Source organism: Salvelinus fontinalis, chromosome 30 (assembly GCF_029448725.1).
Source record: "Salvelinus fontinalis isolate EN_2023a chromosome 30, ASM2944872v1, whole genome shotgun sequence".
NCBI lineage: Eukaryota > Metazoa > Chordata > Actinopteri > Salmoniformes > Salmonidae > Salvelinus > Salvelinus fontinalis.
This window is the reverse complement of record NC_074694.1, coordinates 4,329,470-4,344,796: the sequence shown is the minus strand read 5'-3', so window position 1 is coordinate 4,344,796 and position 15,327 is coordinate 4,329,470. Positions and strand designations below refer to the sequence as shown.

At 43.7% G+C, this 15,327-nt stretch overlaps 1 protein-coding gene across 1 annotated transcript in view; it reads left to right on the top strand.

The window, feature by feature from the left end:
- LOC129828549 (protein TBATA-like) overlaps window positions 1-485 on the top strand; it is a 22,393-nt gene extending 21,908 nt beyond the window's left edge. The window contains exon 9 of the mRNA XM_055889572.1: window positions 200-485. Coding sequence (XP_055745547.1) covers window positions 200-315 — 116 coding nt within the window. The 3' untranslated portion in view covers window positions 316-485. The remainder of the gene's footprint in view (window positions 1-199) is intronic.
- The last annotated feature ends 14,842 nt before the right edge of the window (window positions 486-15,327 follow it).

The following is a 15,327-nucleotide window of genomic DNA, read 5'->3' as shown; positions in this document are numbered from 1 at the left end:
AGAAGTTACAGGACTACTATGGGGGGTTATAGAAGGTACAGGACTACTATGGGGGTTATAGAAGGTACAGGACTACTATGGGGGTTATAGAAGGTACAGGACTGGTTAGATCATGGTTAGATCATGGTTGGCCATGGTTAGGTAACATATTTGACTAGCTCTTGTCCTTTCCTCTCTAAGCTTCTGTTCTTTCTTCCAGAGATGATTGGAGAAGCAGAGGTCCTTGAGGTCCACCCAGAAAGCCCGAATCCGCCCGAAACTAAGGAACATATTGCCCAGGATGATCAGAACAAGCAGTGTGATCAGAAGGATTAGACTCCCTTATAATGTAATGCTTCTGTGTTCATCATTTAACTGTAGTTAGTAGGAAGCCTGTTTATGTATTCAGAAACAACCTCTGACTAGTTATTCTGTATGATGTAACACTGTTGTCATGGTTCAATTCTCAAACAATTCTGAGCCAATTAAATCAGAGTGTTGTCCCACTTTTGTTTCGATTTTATTAGCTTGCTCTGCAAGGCGATGTATGTCCACAGTGTGTTTAGATGCCTGAGACTGTGAGACATGCAATGCCAGGCTAGGTTAACAGCTGTCTGGATAATGACTCACAATTATCTTTTGATTATATCTCTAGTTTAGATAGCAATAAAAGAAAAGGGCATTATTGAACGATCCAGTTGTCCAATACGTGTCATTGTAGCAATCCTCATCCCCAGATTTCCATACATTTTAATCATTGGTCAAGTGCACACAATTGTCCAAAATAAATTTGACATCCGCTTTTAACCCAACCTCTCCGAAAGACACACATACTGTACATGTTATTGTAGAGGTGTCGGGCTGCCTCACTAAGAGAACAGAGAGCTGTTGTTGTGGGGGTGGGAGAGGTGTGGGGGGCTGCCTCACTAAGAGAACAGAGAGCTGTTGTTGTGGGGGTGGGAGAGGTGTGGGGGGCTGCCTCACTAAGAGCCCAGAGAGCTGTTGTTGTGGGGGGTGGAGAGGTGTGGGGGGCTGCCTCACTAAGAGCCCAGAGAGCTGTTGTTGTGGGGGGTGGAGAGGTGTGGGGGGCTGCCTCACTAAGAGCCCAGAGAGCTGTTGTTGTAGGGGTGGGAGAGGTGTGGGGGGCTGCCTCACTAAGAGAACAGAGAGCTGTTGTTGTGGGGGTGGGAGAGGTGTGGGGGGCTGCCTCACTAAGAGAACAGAGAGCTGTTGTTGTGGGGGTGGGAGAGGTGTGGGGGGCTGCCTCACTAAGAGAACAGAGAGCTGTTGTTGTGGGGGTGGGAGAGGTGTGGGGGGCTGCCTCACTAAGAGCCCAGAGAGCTGTTGTTGTGGGGGGTGGAGAGGTGTGGGGGGCTGCCTCACTAAGAGCCCAGAGAGCTGTTGTTGTAGGGGTTAAGTGCCTTGCTCAAGGGTACGATGGCAGGCAATGGCATCTATGATTTGATACCAGCAACCCTCTGGTTGCCAGCTCACTTCCCGACAGATTTCTCCCATCGGACCTGGGATTCGAACAGGCAACCCTCCAGTTGCTGGCTCGCTTCTCTAACCGCTAGGTTCCCTGCCGATAGAGGACTCATTTTTGTATCTGTGCCATTATGCCGTCTGTGACAGCATGGGCAGCACCATGAGGATATATCCATTTGAAATAAGTACATTTTCTTATTCTTTTGTGTTTGTAAAAAGCGTAAAGCTAATATTAGTGATTTATCAGCCACGTGCAGTGCTGGAGTACTGAACCAAATCTTGTAATCTATATATTTCGGCCACTAGATGGCGGTGATCAAATAAAATGTATTGGTCACATACACAGACTTGCAGATGTTAAAACTTTGCAATTTGCTTGTGTTTCTAGCTCCAACAGTAATACCTAACTAAATGCTTGTGTTTCTAGTTCCAACAGTACAGTAATACCTAGCTAAATGCTTGTGTTTCTAGCTCCAACAGTAATACATAGCTAAATGCTTGTGTTTCTAGCTCCAACAGTAATACCTAACTAAATGCTTGTGTTTCTAGCTCCAACAGTAATACCTAGCTAACTGCTTGTGTTTCTAGCTCCAACAGTAATACCCAGCTAAATGTTTGTGTTTCTAGCTCCAACAGTAATACCCAGCTAAATGCTTGTGTTTCTAGCTCCAACAGTAATACCCAGCTAACTGCTTGTGTTTCTAGCTCCAACAGTAATACCCAGCTAAATGCTTGTGTTTCTAGCTCCAACAGTACAGTAATACCCAGCTAAATGCTTGTGTTTCTTGCTCCAACAGTACAGTAATACCCAGCTAAATGCTTGTGTTTCTAGCTCCAACAGTACAGTAATTCCTAGCTAAAAGCTTGTGTTTCTAGTTCCAACAGTACAGTAATACCTAACTAAATGTTTGTGTTTCTAGCTCCAACAGTAATACCTAGCTAAATGCTTGTGTTTCTAGCTCCAATAGTACAGTAATACCCAGCTAAAAGCTTGTGTTTCTAGTTCCAACAGTAATACCTAGCTAAAAGCTTGTGTTTCTAGCTCCAACAGTACAGTAATACCTAACTAAATGTTTGTGTTTCTAGCTCCAACAGTACAGTAATGCCTTTTTGTTGCTATGTAGAACCTGTTTCCTAAGGTTCTATAGAGACCCATGCTCTTGAGGTTCTAAATGGAACCTTCATGGTTCTATAAAGACCTGTTTCCTAAGGTTCTATAGAGAACCATGCTCATGAGATTCTAAATGGAACCTTCATGGTTCTATAAAGACCTGTTTCCTAAGGTTCTATAGAGACCCATGCTCTTGAGGTTCTAAATGAAACCTTCATGGTTCTATAAAGACCTGTTTCCTAAGGTTCTATAAAGAACCATTAACCCTTTACACTCGTGGTAAATGGCCTCTATGAATAGGACTGAATTGATTTGTTACTTACAGAAGAAATATGAAATGCATAACCATGGCAGCAATTGAAAGGGAACAGTTTGGAGATTATGTGAACATTATTAGACTAACGGTGAGGACACAACAGTTTACCTGACACAAGACCGAATCCAAACACGCTTGGCATTCAGGCCAAAGAGTTCAATCTTGGTTTCAACAGACCAGAGAATCTTGTTTCTCATGGTCTGAGAGTCCTTTAGGTGCCTTTTGGCAAACTCCAAGCGGGCTGTCGTGCGCCTTTTACTGAGGAGAGGCTTCCATCTGGCCACTCTACCATAAAGGCCTGAATCGCGGAGTGCTGCAGAGATGGTTGTCCTTCTGGAAGGTTCTCTGATCTCCACAGAGGAACTCTGGAGCTCTGTCAGAGTGACCAACGGAGAGTGACCCTTCAGAGTGAACCTTCTCCCCTTATTTCTCAGTTTGGCCGGGTGGGCAGCTGTAGGAAGAGTCTTGGTGGTTCCGAACTTCTTCCATTTAAGAATGATGGAGGCCACTGTGTTCTTGGGGACCTTCAATGCTGCAGAAATGTTTTGGTACCCTTCCCCAGATCTGTGCCTCGACACAATCCTGTCTCGCAGCTCTGCAGACAATTCCTTCAACCTCATGGCTTGGTTTTTGCTCTGACATTCACTGTCAACTGTGGGACCTTATATAGACAGGTGTGTGCCTTTCCAAATCATGTCCAATCAATTGAATTCACCACAGGTGGTCTCCAATCAAGTTGTAGAAACATCTCAAGGATGATCAATTGAAACAGGATGCACATGAGCTCAATTTTGAGTCTCATAGCAAAGGGTCTGAATACTTATGTAAATAAGGTATTTCTGTTTTTATTTGTAATAAATGTGCAAAACTCTGTTCAAACCTGTTTTCGGTTTGTCATGATGGGGTATTGTGATGTCATTATGGGGTATTGTGATGTCATTATGGGGTATTGTGATGTCATTATGGGGTATTGTGTTTAGATTGATGAGAAAAAAACATACATTTAATCCATTTTAGAATTAGGCTGTAACGTAACAACATGTGGAAAATGGGAGGGGATCTGAATATTTTAAAAAGGCACTGCATATGATGCCCAGTCTCCTTAATAATTCAGCCAGTTACTGAGATAACTAGAAGGGAAGGGGTCTGACACCTATAGGATGCCCAGTCTCCTTATTAATTCAGCCAGTTACTGAGATAACTAGAAGGGGTCTGACACCTATAGGATGCCCAGTCTCCTTAATAATTCAGCCAGTTACTGAGATAACTAGAAGGGGTCTGACACCTATAGGATGCCCAGTCTCCTTATTAATTCAGACAGTTACTGAGATAACTAGAAGGGGTCTGACACCTATAGGATGCCCAGTCTCCTTATTAATTCAGACAGTTACTGAGATAACTAGAAGGGGTCTGACACCTATAGGATGCCCAGTCTCCTTATTAATTCAGACAGTTACTGAGATAACTAGAAGGGGTCTGACACCTATAGGATGCCCAGTCTCCTTAATAATTCAGGCAGTTACTGAGATAACTAGAAGGGAAGGGGTCTGACACCTATAGGATGCCCAGTCTCCTTATTAATTCAGCCAGTTACTGAGATAACTAGAAGGGGTCTGACACCTATAGGATGCCCAGTCTCCTTATTAATTCAGCCAGTTACTGAGATAACTAGAAGGGAAGGGGTCTGACACCTATAGGATGCCCAGTCTCCTTATTAATTCAGCCAGTTACTGAGATAACTAGAAGGGGTCTGACACCTATAGGATGCCCAGTCTCCTTATTAATTCAGCCAGTTACTGAGATAACTAGAAGGGGTCTGACACCTATAGGATGCCCAGTCTCCTTATTAATTCAGCCAGTTACTGAGATAACTAGAAGGGGTCTGACACCTATAGGATGCCCAGTCTCCTTAATAATTCAGCCAGTTACTGAGATAACTAGAAGGGAAGGGGTCTGACACCTATAGGATGCCCAGTCTCCTTATTAATTCAGCCAGTTACTGAGATAACTAGAAGGGGTCTGACACCTATAGGATGCCCAGTCTCCTTATTAATTCAGACAGTTACTGAGATAACTAGAAGGGGTCTGACACCTATAGGATGCCCAGTCTCCTTATTAATTCAGCCAGTTACTGAGATAACTAGAAGGGAAGGGGTCTGACACCTATAGGATGCCCAGTCTCCTTATTAATTCAGCCAGTTACTGAGATAACTAGAAGGGGTCTGACACCTATAGGATGCCCAGTCTCCTTAATAATTCAGCCAGTTACTGAGATAACTAGAAGGGGTCTGACACCTATAGGATGCCCAGTCTCCTTATTAATTCAGCCAGTTACTGAGATAACTAGAAGGGGTCTGACACCTATAGGATGCCCAGTCTCCTTATTAATTCAGCCAGTTACTGAGATAACTAGAAGGGGTCTGACACCTATAGGATGCCCAGTCTCCTTATTAATTCAGCCAGTTACTGAGATAACTAGAAGGGGTCTGACACCTATAGGATGCCCAGTCTCCTTATTAATTCAGCCAGTTACTGAGATAACTAGAAGGGGTCTGACACCTATAGGATGCCCAGTCTCCTTATTAATTCAGCCAGTTACTGAGATAACTAGAAGGGAAGGGGTCTGACACCTATAGGATGCCCAGTCTCCTTATTAATTCAGCCAGTTACTGAGATAACTAGAAGGGGTCTGACACCTATAGGATGCCCAGTCTCCTTATTAATTCAGCCAGTTACTGAGATAACTAGAAGGGAAGGGGTCTGACACCTATAGGATGCCCAGTCTCCTTATTAATTCAGCCAGTTACTGAGATAACTAGAAGGGGTCTGACACCTATAGGATGCCCAGTCTCCTTATTAATTCAGCCAGTTACTGAGATAACTAGAAGGGGTCTGACACCTATAGGATGCCCAGTCTCCTTATTAATTCAGCCAGTTACTGAGATAACTAGAAGGGAAGGGGTCTGACACCATAGGATGCCCAGTCTCTTTATTAATTCAGCCAGTTACTGAGATAACTAGAAGGGAAGGGGTCTGACACCTATAGGATGCCCAGTCTCCTTAATAATTCAGCCAGTTACTGAGATAACTAGAAGGGAAGGGATCTGACACCTATAGGATGCCCAGTCTCCTTAATAATTCAGCCAGTTACTGAGATAACTAGAAGGGGTCTGACACCTATAGGATGCCCAGTCTCCTTAATAATTCAGCCAGTTACTGAGATAACTAGAAGGGGTCTGACACCTATAGGATGCCCAGTCTCCTTATTAATTCAGCCAGTTACTGAGATAACTAGAAGGGGTCTGACACCTATAGGATGCCCAGTCTCCTTATTAATTCAGCCAGTTACTGAGATAACTAGAAGGGGTCTGACACCTATAGGATGCCCAGTCTCCTTATTAATTCAGCCAGTTACTGAGATAACTAGAAGGGAAGGGGTCTGACACCTATAGGATGCCCAGTCTCCTTATTAATTCAGCCAGTTACTGAGATAACTAGAAGGGGTCTGACACCTATAGGATGCCCAGTCTCCTTATTAATTCAGCCAGTTACTGAGATAACTAGAAGGGAAGGGGTCTGACACCTATAGGATGCCCAGTCTCCTTATTAATTCAGCCAGTTACTGAGATAACTAGAAGGGGTCTGACACCTATAGGATGCCCAGTCTCCTTATTAATTCAGCCAGTTACTGAGATAACTAGAAGGGGTCTGACACCTATAGGATGCCCAGTCTCCTTATTAATTCAGCCAGTTACTGAGATAACTAGAAGGGGTCTGACACCTATAGGATGCCCAGTCTCCTTATTAATTCAGCCAGTTACTGAGATAACTAGAAGGGAAGGGGTCTGACACCTATAGGATGCCCAGTCTCCTTATTAATTCAGCCAGTTACTGAGATAACTAGAAGGGGTCTGACACCTATAGGATGCCCAGTCTCCTTATTAATTCAGCCAGTTACTGAGATAACTAGAAGGGAAGGGGTCTGACACCTATATGATGCCCAGTCTCCTTATTAATTCAGCCAGTTACTGAGATAACTAGCAAGTTGAACCAAAGACACAGCTGCTCCCTTTTTCTCATGTTGTGTTATTTACAAACAAACACGCGACAGACTGTTCTGAGAAACTACGGTAATGTGACGGGTGAAATGAAGAACGAAATCTGCTTTGTCTCCTAATGTATTGCACAAGTTGACTGTTAGGTTATTAACTTAAAAAGTAGCTACAAGTTCACATTTAAAACAACTGTTTTGACCGTATTGAAAAACTATTGCATGGCTATTTCCAAACACCCCCAGTACACGGTATAACCACTACCCAAACACCCCCAGTATACAGTATAACCACTACCCTGAGAGCCCCCAGTATACGGTATAACCACTACCCAAACACCCCCAGTATACGGTATAACCACTACCCAAACACCCCCAGTATACAGTATAACCACTACCCTGAGAGCCCCCAGTATACAGTATAACCACTACCCAAACACCCCCAGTATACGGTATAACCACTACCCAAACACCCCCAGTATACGGTATAACCACTACCCAAACACCCCCAGTATACAGTATAACCACTACCCTGAGAGCCCCCAGTATACGGTATAACCACTACCCAAACACCCCCAGTATACAGTATAACCACTACCCAAACACCCCCAGTTTACGGTATAACCACTACCCAAACACCCCCAGTATACGGTATAACCACTACCCAAACACCCCCAGTATACAGTATAACCACTACCCAAACACCCCCAGTATACGGTATAACCACTACCCAAACACCCCCAGTATACGGTATAACCACTACCCAAACACCCCCAGTATACGGTATAACCACTACCCAAACACCCCCAGTTTACGGTATAACCACTACCCAAACACCCACAGTATACGGTATAACCACTACCCAAACACCCCCAGTATACAGTATAACCACTACCCAAACACCCCCAGTTTACGGTATAACCACTACCCAAACACCCCCAGTATACGGTATAACCACTACCCAAACACCCCCAGTATACGGTATAACCACTACCCAAACACCCCCAGTACACGGTATAACCACTACCCAAACACCCCCAGTATACGGTATAACCACTACCCAAACACCCCCAGTATACGGTATAACCACTACCCAAACACCCCCAGTATACGGTATAACCACTACCCAAACACCCCCAGTACACGGTATAACCACTACCCAAACACCCCCAGTACACGGTATAACCACTACCCTGAGAGCCCCCAGTACACGGTATAACCACTACCCAAACACCCCCAGTATACGGTATAACCACTACCCAAACACCCCCAGTACACGGTATAACCACTACCCAAACACCCCCAGTATACGGTATAACCACTACCCAAACACCCCCAGTACACGGTATAACCACTACCCTGAGAGCCCCCAGTATACGGTATAACCACTACCCAAACACCCCCAGTACACGGTATAACCACTACCCAAACACCCCCAGTATACGGTATAACCACTACCCAAACACCCCCAGTATACGGTATAACCACTACCCAAACACCCCCAGTACACGGTATAACCACTACCCAAACACCCCCAGTACACGGTATAACCACTACCCTGAGAGCCCCCAGTGTACGGTATAACCACTACCCAAACACCCCCAGTACACGGTATAACCACTACCCAAACACCCCCAGTACACGGTATAACCACTACCCAAACACCCCCAGTACACGGTATAACCACTACCCAAACACCCCCAGTACACGGTATAACCACTACCCAAACACCCCCAGTACACGGTATAACCACTACCCAAACACCCCCAGTACACGGTATAACCACTACCCAAACACCCCCAGTACACGGTATAACCACTACCCAAACACCCCCAGTACACGGTATAACCACTACCCAAACACCCCCAGTACACGGTATAACCACTACCCAAACACCCCCAGTACACGGTATAACCACTACCCAAACACCCCCAGTACACGGTATAACCACTACCCAAACACCCCCAGTACACGGTATAACCACTACCCAAACACCCCCAGTATACGGTATAACCACTACCCAAACACCCCCAGTATACGGTCTAACCACTACCCAAACACCCCCAGTACACGGTATAACCACTACCCAAACACCCCCAGTATACGGTATAACCAATACCCAAACACCCCCAGTATACAGTATAACCACTACCCAAACACCCCCAGTATACGGTCTAACCACTACCCAAACACCCCCAGTACACGGTATAACCACTACCCAAACACCCCCAGTATACGGTATAACCAATACCCAAACACCCCCAGTACACGGTATAACCACTACCCTGAGAGCCCCCAGTATACGGTATAACCACTACCCTGAGAGCCCCCAGTATACGGTATAACCACTACCCTGAGAGCACTTGATTCAGTGTATCATGCAGCCCTCAACCACTACCCTGAGAGCACTTGATTCAGTGTATCATGCAGCCCTCAGCCACTACCCTGAGAGCACTTGATTCAGTGTATCAACAGCCCTCAGCCACTACCCTGAGAGCACTTGATTCAGTGTATCATGCAGCCCTCAGCCACTACCCTGAGAGCACTTGATTCAGTGTATCATGCAGCCCTCAGCCACTACCCTGAGAGCACTTGATTCAGTGGATCATGCAGCCCTCAGCCACTACCCTGAGAGCACTTGATTCAGTGTATCATGCAGGCCTCAGCCACTACCCTGAGAGCACTTGATTCAGTGTATCATGCAGCCCTCAGCCACTACCCTGAGAGCACTTGATTCAGTGTATCATGCAGCCCTCAGCCACTACCCTGAGAGCACTTGATTCAGTGTATCATGCAGCCCTCAGCCACTACCCTGAGAGCACTTGATTCAGTGTATCATGCAGGCCTCAACCACTACCCTGAGAGCACTTGATTCAGTGTATCATGCAGCCCTCAGCCACTACCCTGAGAGCACTTGATTCAGTGTATCATGCAGCCCTCAGGTTCATTACAAATCAGAAACGTCTAACACATCATTGTGATCTCTACAGCGCTGTTGGCTGGTCGTCATTGACCTTGAATAGGCTCAAACACTGGTATACACTGATTTATAAGGCCATATTGGGTAAAATGCCATTTTATCTCTGTTCTTTTTTTAGTCAGGTCGGTAAATAAATATAAATTACGGTCCCATTCTGATTTGCTTCTAACAGAACCAAGAATTAGAACAGGTCGTGGTAGAAATGGTTTAAGTTACTCAGCTCTGTGGTCCTGGAATTCTCTCCTGAACATTTTAAAATGTGATGATCTAGTCACGTTGGTGGAGTTTAAACACTTGATCGATGTAAATATCATACAAGAGTGTAATTGTCTTTAGGACAGCTCTTTTTAAGTCAAGACATGTGTGTTTTGTTAACGTAATATGTAATTGTTGTACTGTATGTGTGTCTATAGTTTTGTTTAATGTTGTTATTAGTAAGTGTCTGAAACGTTGTTCCCCCTGCTGCTATTGGACCAGGTCTCTCTGTATAAACCTGTATAAATAAAAGGTCAAATATATTTATATTAATATACGGTTCAACACCTAAGCCGACTTACATCCCATTTTGGGGCCTTATAGAACCCTTTCAACGGTTCTTTATTGTCACACCTTGATCTGTTTCACCTGTCTTTGTGCTTGTCTCCACCCCCCTCCAGGTGTCTCCTATCTTCCCCATTATCCCCTGTGTACTTATACCTGTGTTCTCTGTCTGTCTGTTGCCAGATCGTCTTGTTTGTTCAAGCCTACCAGCGGTTTGTCTCAGCTCTTGTTTTTCCCAAGTCTCTCTTTTTCTCGTCCTCCTGGTTTTTGACATTTGCCTGTCCTGAACCTGTACCCACCCGTCCGACCACTGTCTGTCTCTGACCTGAGGCTGCCTGCCGTCCTGTACCTTGGCCTCTGCTCTGGATTATCAACCGCTGCCTGCCTTGACCTGTCGTTCGCCTGTCCCTGTTGTTACAATAAACATTGTTACTTCACACAGTCTGCACTTCCTTGATACCTGATATTTATAGAACCTTTACGGAGAGAGGTTCTATAAAGACCTTTCTCCATCTCAAAGCTTATTTCTAGATCATTTTGAAAAACCATTAATTGTTCTGGCTAGGCATTTTGTTAAAATGCCATGTGTTAATATAGTGTTAATTGACAAGTTGAATCAGCTGTGGAAGTGCTGAAATGGCTGAGGGCCCCTGAGGAGAGAATTGAGAACCACTGATTTGGTCAAAAGTTGTAGGCCCAAGCCTCAAACTAATGTACTGTCTTTCACCTGGGGCTGATTTAACGATTTAAAGGGCCAGTACACCCTTCTCTGTATGCCAAAATGTACAGTATCTCTCTCTGTTACAGTATCCACTATTGCATTCATGTCTGGTATCTACAGTAGATGGATGTCTGATCTCTGTGGTTCCATCTACAGTAGATGGATGTCTGATCTCTGTGGTTCCATCTACAGTAGATGGATGTCTGATCTCTGTGGTTCCATCTACAGTAGATGGATGTCTGATCTCTGTGGTTCCATCTACAGTAGATGGATGTCTGATCTCTGTGGTTCCATCTACAGTAGATGGATGTCTGATCTCTGTGGTTCCATCTACAGTAGATGGATGTCTGATCTCTGTGGTTCCATCTACAGTAGATGGATGTCTGATCTCTGTGGTTCCATCTACAGTAGGTGGATGTCTGATCTCTGTGGTTCCATCTACAGTAGATGGATGTCTGATCTCTGTGGTTCCATCTACACTAGATGGATGTCTGATCTCTGTGGTTCCATCTACAGTAGATGGATGTCTGATCTCTGTGGTTCCATCTACAGTAGATGGATGTCTGATCTCTGTGGTTCCATCTACAGTAGATGGATGTCTGATCTCTGTGGTTCCATCTACAGTAGATGGATGTCTGATCTCTGTGGTTCCATCTACAGTAGGTGGATGTCTGATCTCTGTGGTTCCATCTACAGTAGATGGATGTCTGATCTCTGTGGTTCCATCTACACTAGATGGATGTCTGATCTCTGTGGTTCCATCTACAGTAGATGGATGTCTGATCTCTGTGGTTCCATCTACAGTAGGTGGATGTCTGATCTCTGTGGTTCCATCTACAGTAGATGGATGTCTGATCTCTGTGGTTCCATCTACAGTAGATGGATGTCTGATCTCTGTGGTTCCATATACAGTAGATGGATGTCTGATCTCTGTGGTTCCATCTACAGTAGATGGATGTCTGATCTCTGTGGTTCCATCTACAGTAGATGGATGTCTGATCTCTGTGGTTCCATCTACAGTAGGTGGATGTCTGATCTCTGTGGTTCCATCTACAGTAGATGGATGTCTGATCTCTGTGGTTCCATCTACAGTAGATGGATGTCTGATCTCTGTGGTTCCATATACAGTAGATGGATGTCTGATCTCTGTGGTTCCATCTACAGTAGATGGATGTCTGATCTCTGTGGTTCCATCTACAGTAGATGGATGTCTGATCTCTGTGGTTCCATCTACAGTAGGTGGATGTCTGATCTCTGTGGTTCCATCTACAGTAGATGGATGTCTGATCTCTGTGGTTCCATCTACAGTAGGTTGATGTCTGATCTCTGTGGTTCCATCTACAGTAGATGGATGTCTGATCTCTGTGGTTCCATCTACAGTAGATGGATGTCTGATCTCTGTGGTTCCATCTACAGTAGATGGATGTCTGATCTCTGTGGTTCCATATACAGTAGATGGATGTCTGATCTCTGTGGTTCCATCTAGAGTAGATGGATGTCTGATCTCTGTGGTTCCATCTACAGTAGATGGATGTCTGATCTCTGTGGTTCCATCTACAGTAGATGGATGTCTGATCTCTGTGGTTCCATCTACAGTAGGTGGATGTCTGATCTCTGTGGTTCCATCTACAGTAGATGGATGTCTGATCTCTGTGGTTCCATCTACAGTAGATGGATGTCTGATCTCTGTGGTTCCATCTACAGTAGATGGATGTCTGATCTCTGTGGTTCCATCTACAGTAGGTGGATGTCTGATCTCTGTGGTTCCATCTACAGTAGGTGGATGTCTGATCTCTGTGGTTCCATCTACAGTAGATGGATGTCTGATCTCTGTGGTTCCATCTACAGTAGATGGATGTCTGATCTCTGTGGTTCCATCTACAGTAAATGGATGTCTGATCTCTGTGGTTCCATCTACAGTAGATGGATGTCTGATCTACAGTGGTTCCATCTACAGTAGATGGATGTCTGATCTCTGTGGTTCCATCTACAGTAGGTGGATGTCTGATCTCTGTGGTTCCATCTACAGTAGATGGATGTCTGATCTCTGTGGTTCCATCTACAGTAGGTGGATGTCTGATCTCTGTGGTTCCATCTACAGTAGATGGATGTCTGATCTCTGTGGTTCCATCTACAGTAGGTGGATGTCTGATCTCTGTGGTTCCATCTACAGTAGGTGGATGTCTGATCTCTGTGGTTCCATCTACAGTAGATGGATGTCTGATCTCTGTGGTTCCATCTACAGTAGATGGATGTCTGATCTCTGTGGTTCCATCTACAGTAGATGGATGTCTGATCTCTGTGGTTCCATCTACAGTAGATGGATGTCTGATCTCTGTGGTTCCATCTACAGTAGATGGATGTCTGATCTCTGTGGTTCCATCTACAGTAGATGGATGTCTGATCTCTGTGGTTCCATCTACAGTAGATGGATGTCTGATCTCTGTGGTTCCATCTACAGTAGATGGATGTCTGATCTCTGTGGTTCCATCTACAGTAGATGGATGTCTGATCTACAGTGGGGAGAACAAGTATTTGATACACTGCCGATTTTGCAGGTTTTCCTACTTACAAAGCATGTAGAGGTCTGTAAATTTGATCATAGGTACACTTCAACTGTGAGAGACGGAATCTAAAACAAAAAAACTAAAAATCCAGTAACAGTAACATTAGTAGTAACAGCAGTAGTAACAGTAGTAGTAACAGTAACAGTAACAGTAGTAGTAACAGTAGTAGTAACAGTAACAGTAACAGTAGTAGTAACAGTAACAGTAACAGTAACAGTAACAGTAACAGTAGTAGTAGCAGTAACAGTAACAGTAGTAGTAACAGTAACAGTAACAGTAACAGTAACAGTAGTAGTAACAGTAGTAGTAACAGTAACAGTAGTAGTAACAGCAGTAGTAACAGTAACAGTAACAGCAGGAGTAGTAACAGTAACATTAGTAGTAACAGTAACAGTAACAGCAGTAGTAACAGTAACAGTAACAGCAGTAGTAGTAACAGTAACATTAGTAGTAACAGTAACAGTAGTAGTAACAGTAACAGTAACATTAGTAGTAACAGTAACAGTAGTAGTAACAGTAACAGTAGTAGTAACAGTAGTAGTAGTAGTAACAGTAGTAGTAACAGTAACAGTAGTAGTAACAGTAACAGTAGTAGTAACAGTAACATTAGTAGTAACAGTAACAGTAATAGTAACAGTAGTAGTAAAGGTAACAGTAGTAGTAACAGTAACATTAGTAGTAACAGTAACAGTAGTAGTAACAGTAACAGTAACAGTAACAGTAACAGCAGTAGTAACAGTAACAGTAGTAGTAACGGTAGTAGTAACAGTAACAGTAGTAGTAACAGTAACAGTAGTAGTAACAGTAACAGTAGTAGTAACAGTAACAGTAGTAGTAGTAGTAACAGTAGTAGTAACAGTAACAGTAGTAGTAACAGTAACAGTAGTAGTAACAGTAGTAGTAACAGTAACAGTAGTAGTAACAGTAACAGTAACAGTAGTAGTAACAGTAACAGTAACAGTAACAGTAGTAGTAACAGTAACAGTAACAGTAGTAGTAACAGTAGTAATAACAGTAACAGTAACAGTAACAGTAGTAGTAACAGTAACAGTAGCAGTAACAGTAGTAGTAACAGTAACAGTAGTAGTAACAGTAACAGTAACAGTAACAGTAGTAGTAACAGTAACAGTAACAGTAACCGTAACAGTAGTAGTAACAGTAACAGTAGTAGTAACAGTAACCGTAACAGTAACAGTAACAGTAACAGTAGTAGTACCAGTAACAGTAACAGTAGTAGTACCAGTAACAGTAACAGTAACAGTAGTAGTACCAGTAACAGTAACAGTAACAGTAGTAGTACCAGTAACAGTAACAGTAGTAGTAACAGTAACAGTAACAGTAACAGTAGTAGTACCAGTAACAGTAACAGTAGTAGTAACAGTAACAGTAGTAGTAACAGTAGTAGTAACAGTAACAGTAGTAGTAACAGTAGTAACAGTAACAGTAGTAACAGTAACATTAGTAGTAACAGTAGTAGTAACAGTAACAGTAGTAGTAACAGTAACAGTAACAGTAGTAGTAACAGTAACAGTAACAGTAACAGTAGTAGGAACAGTAACAGTAGCAGTAACAGTAGT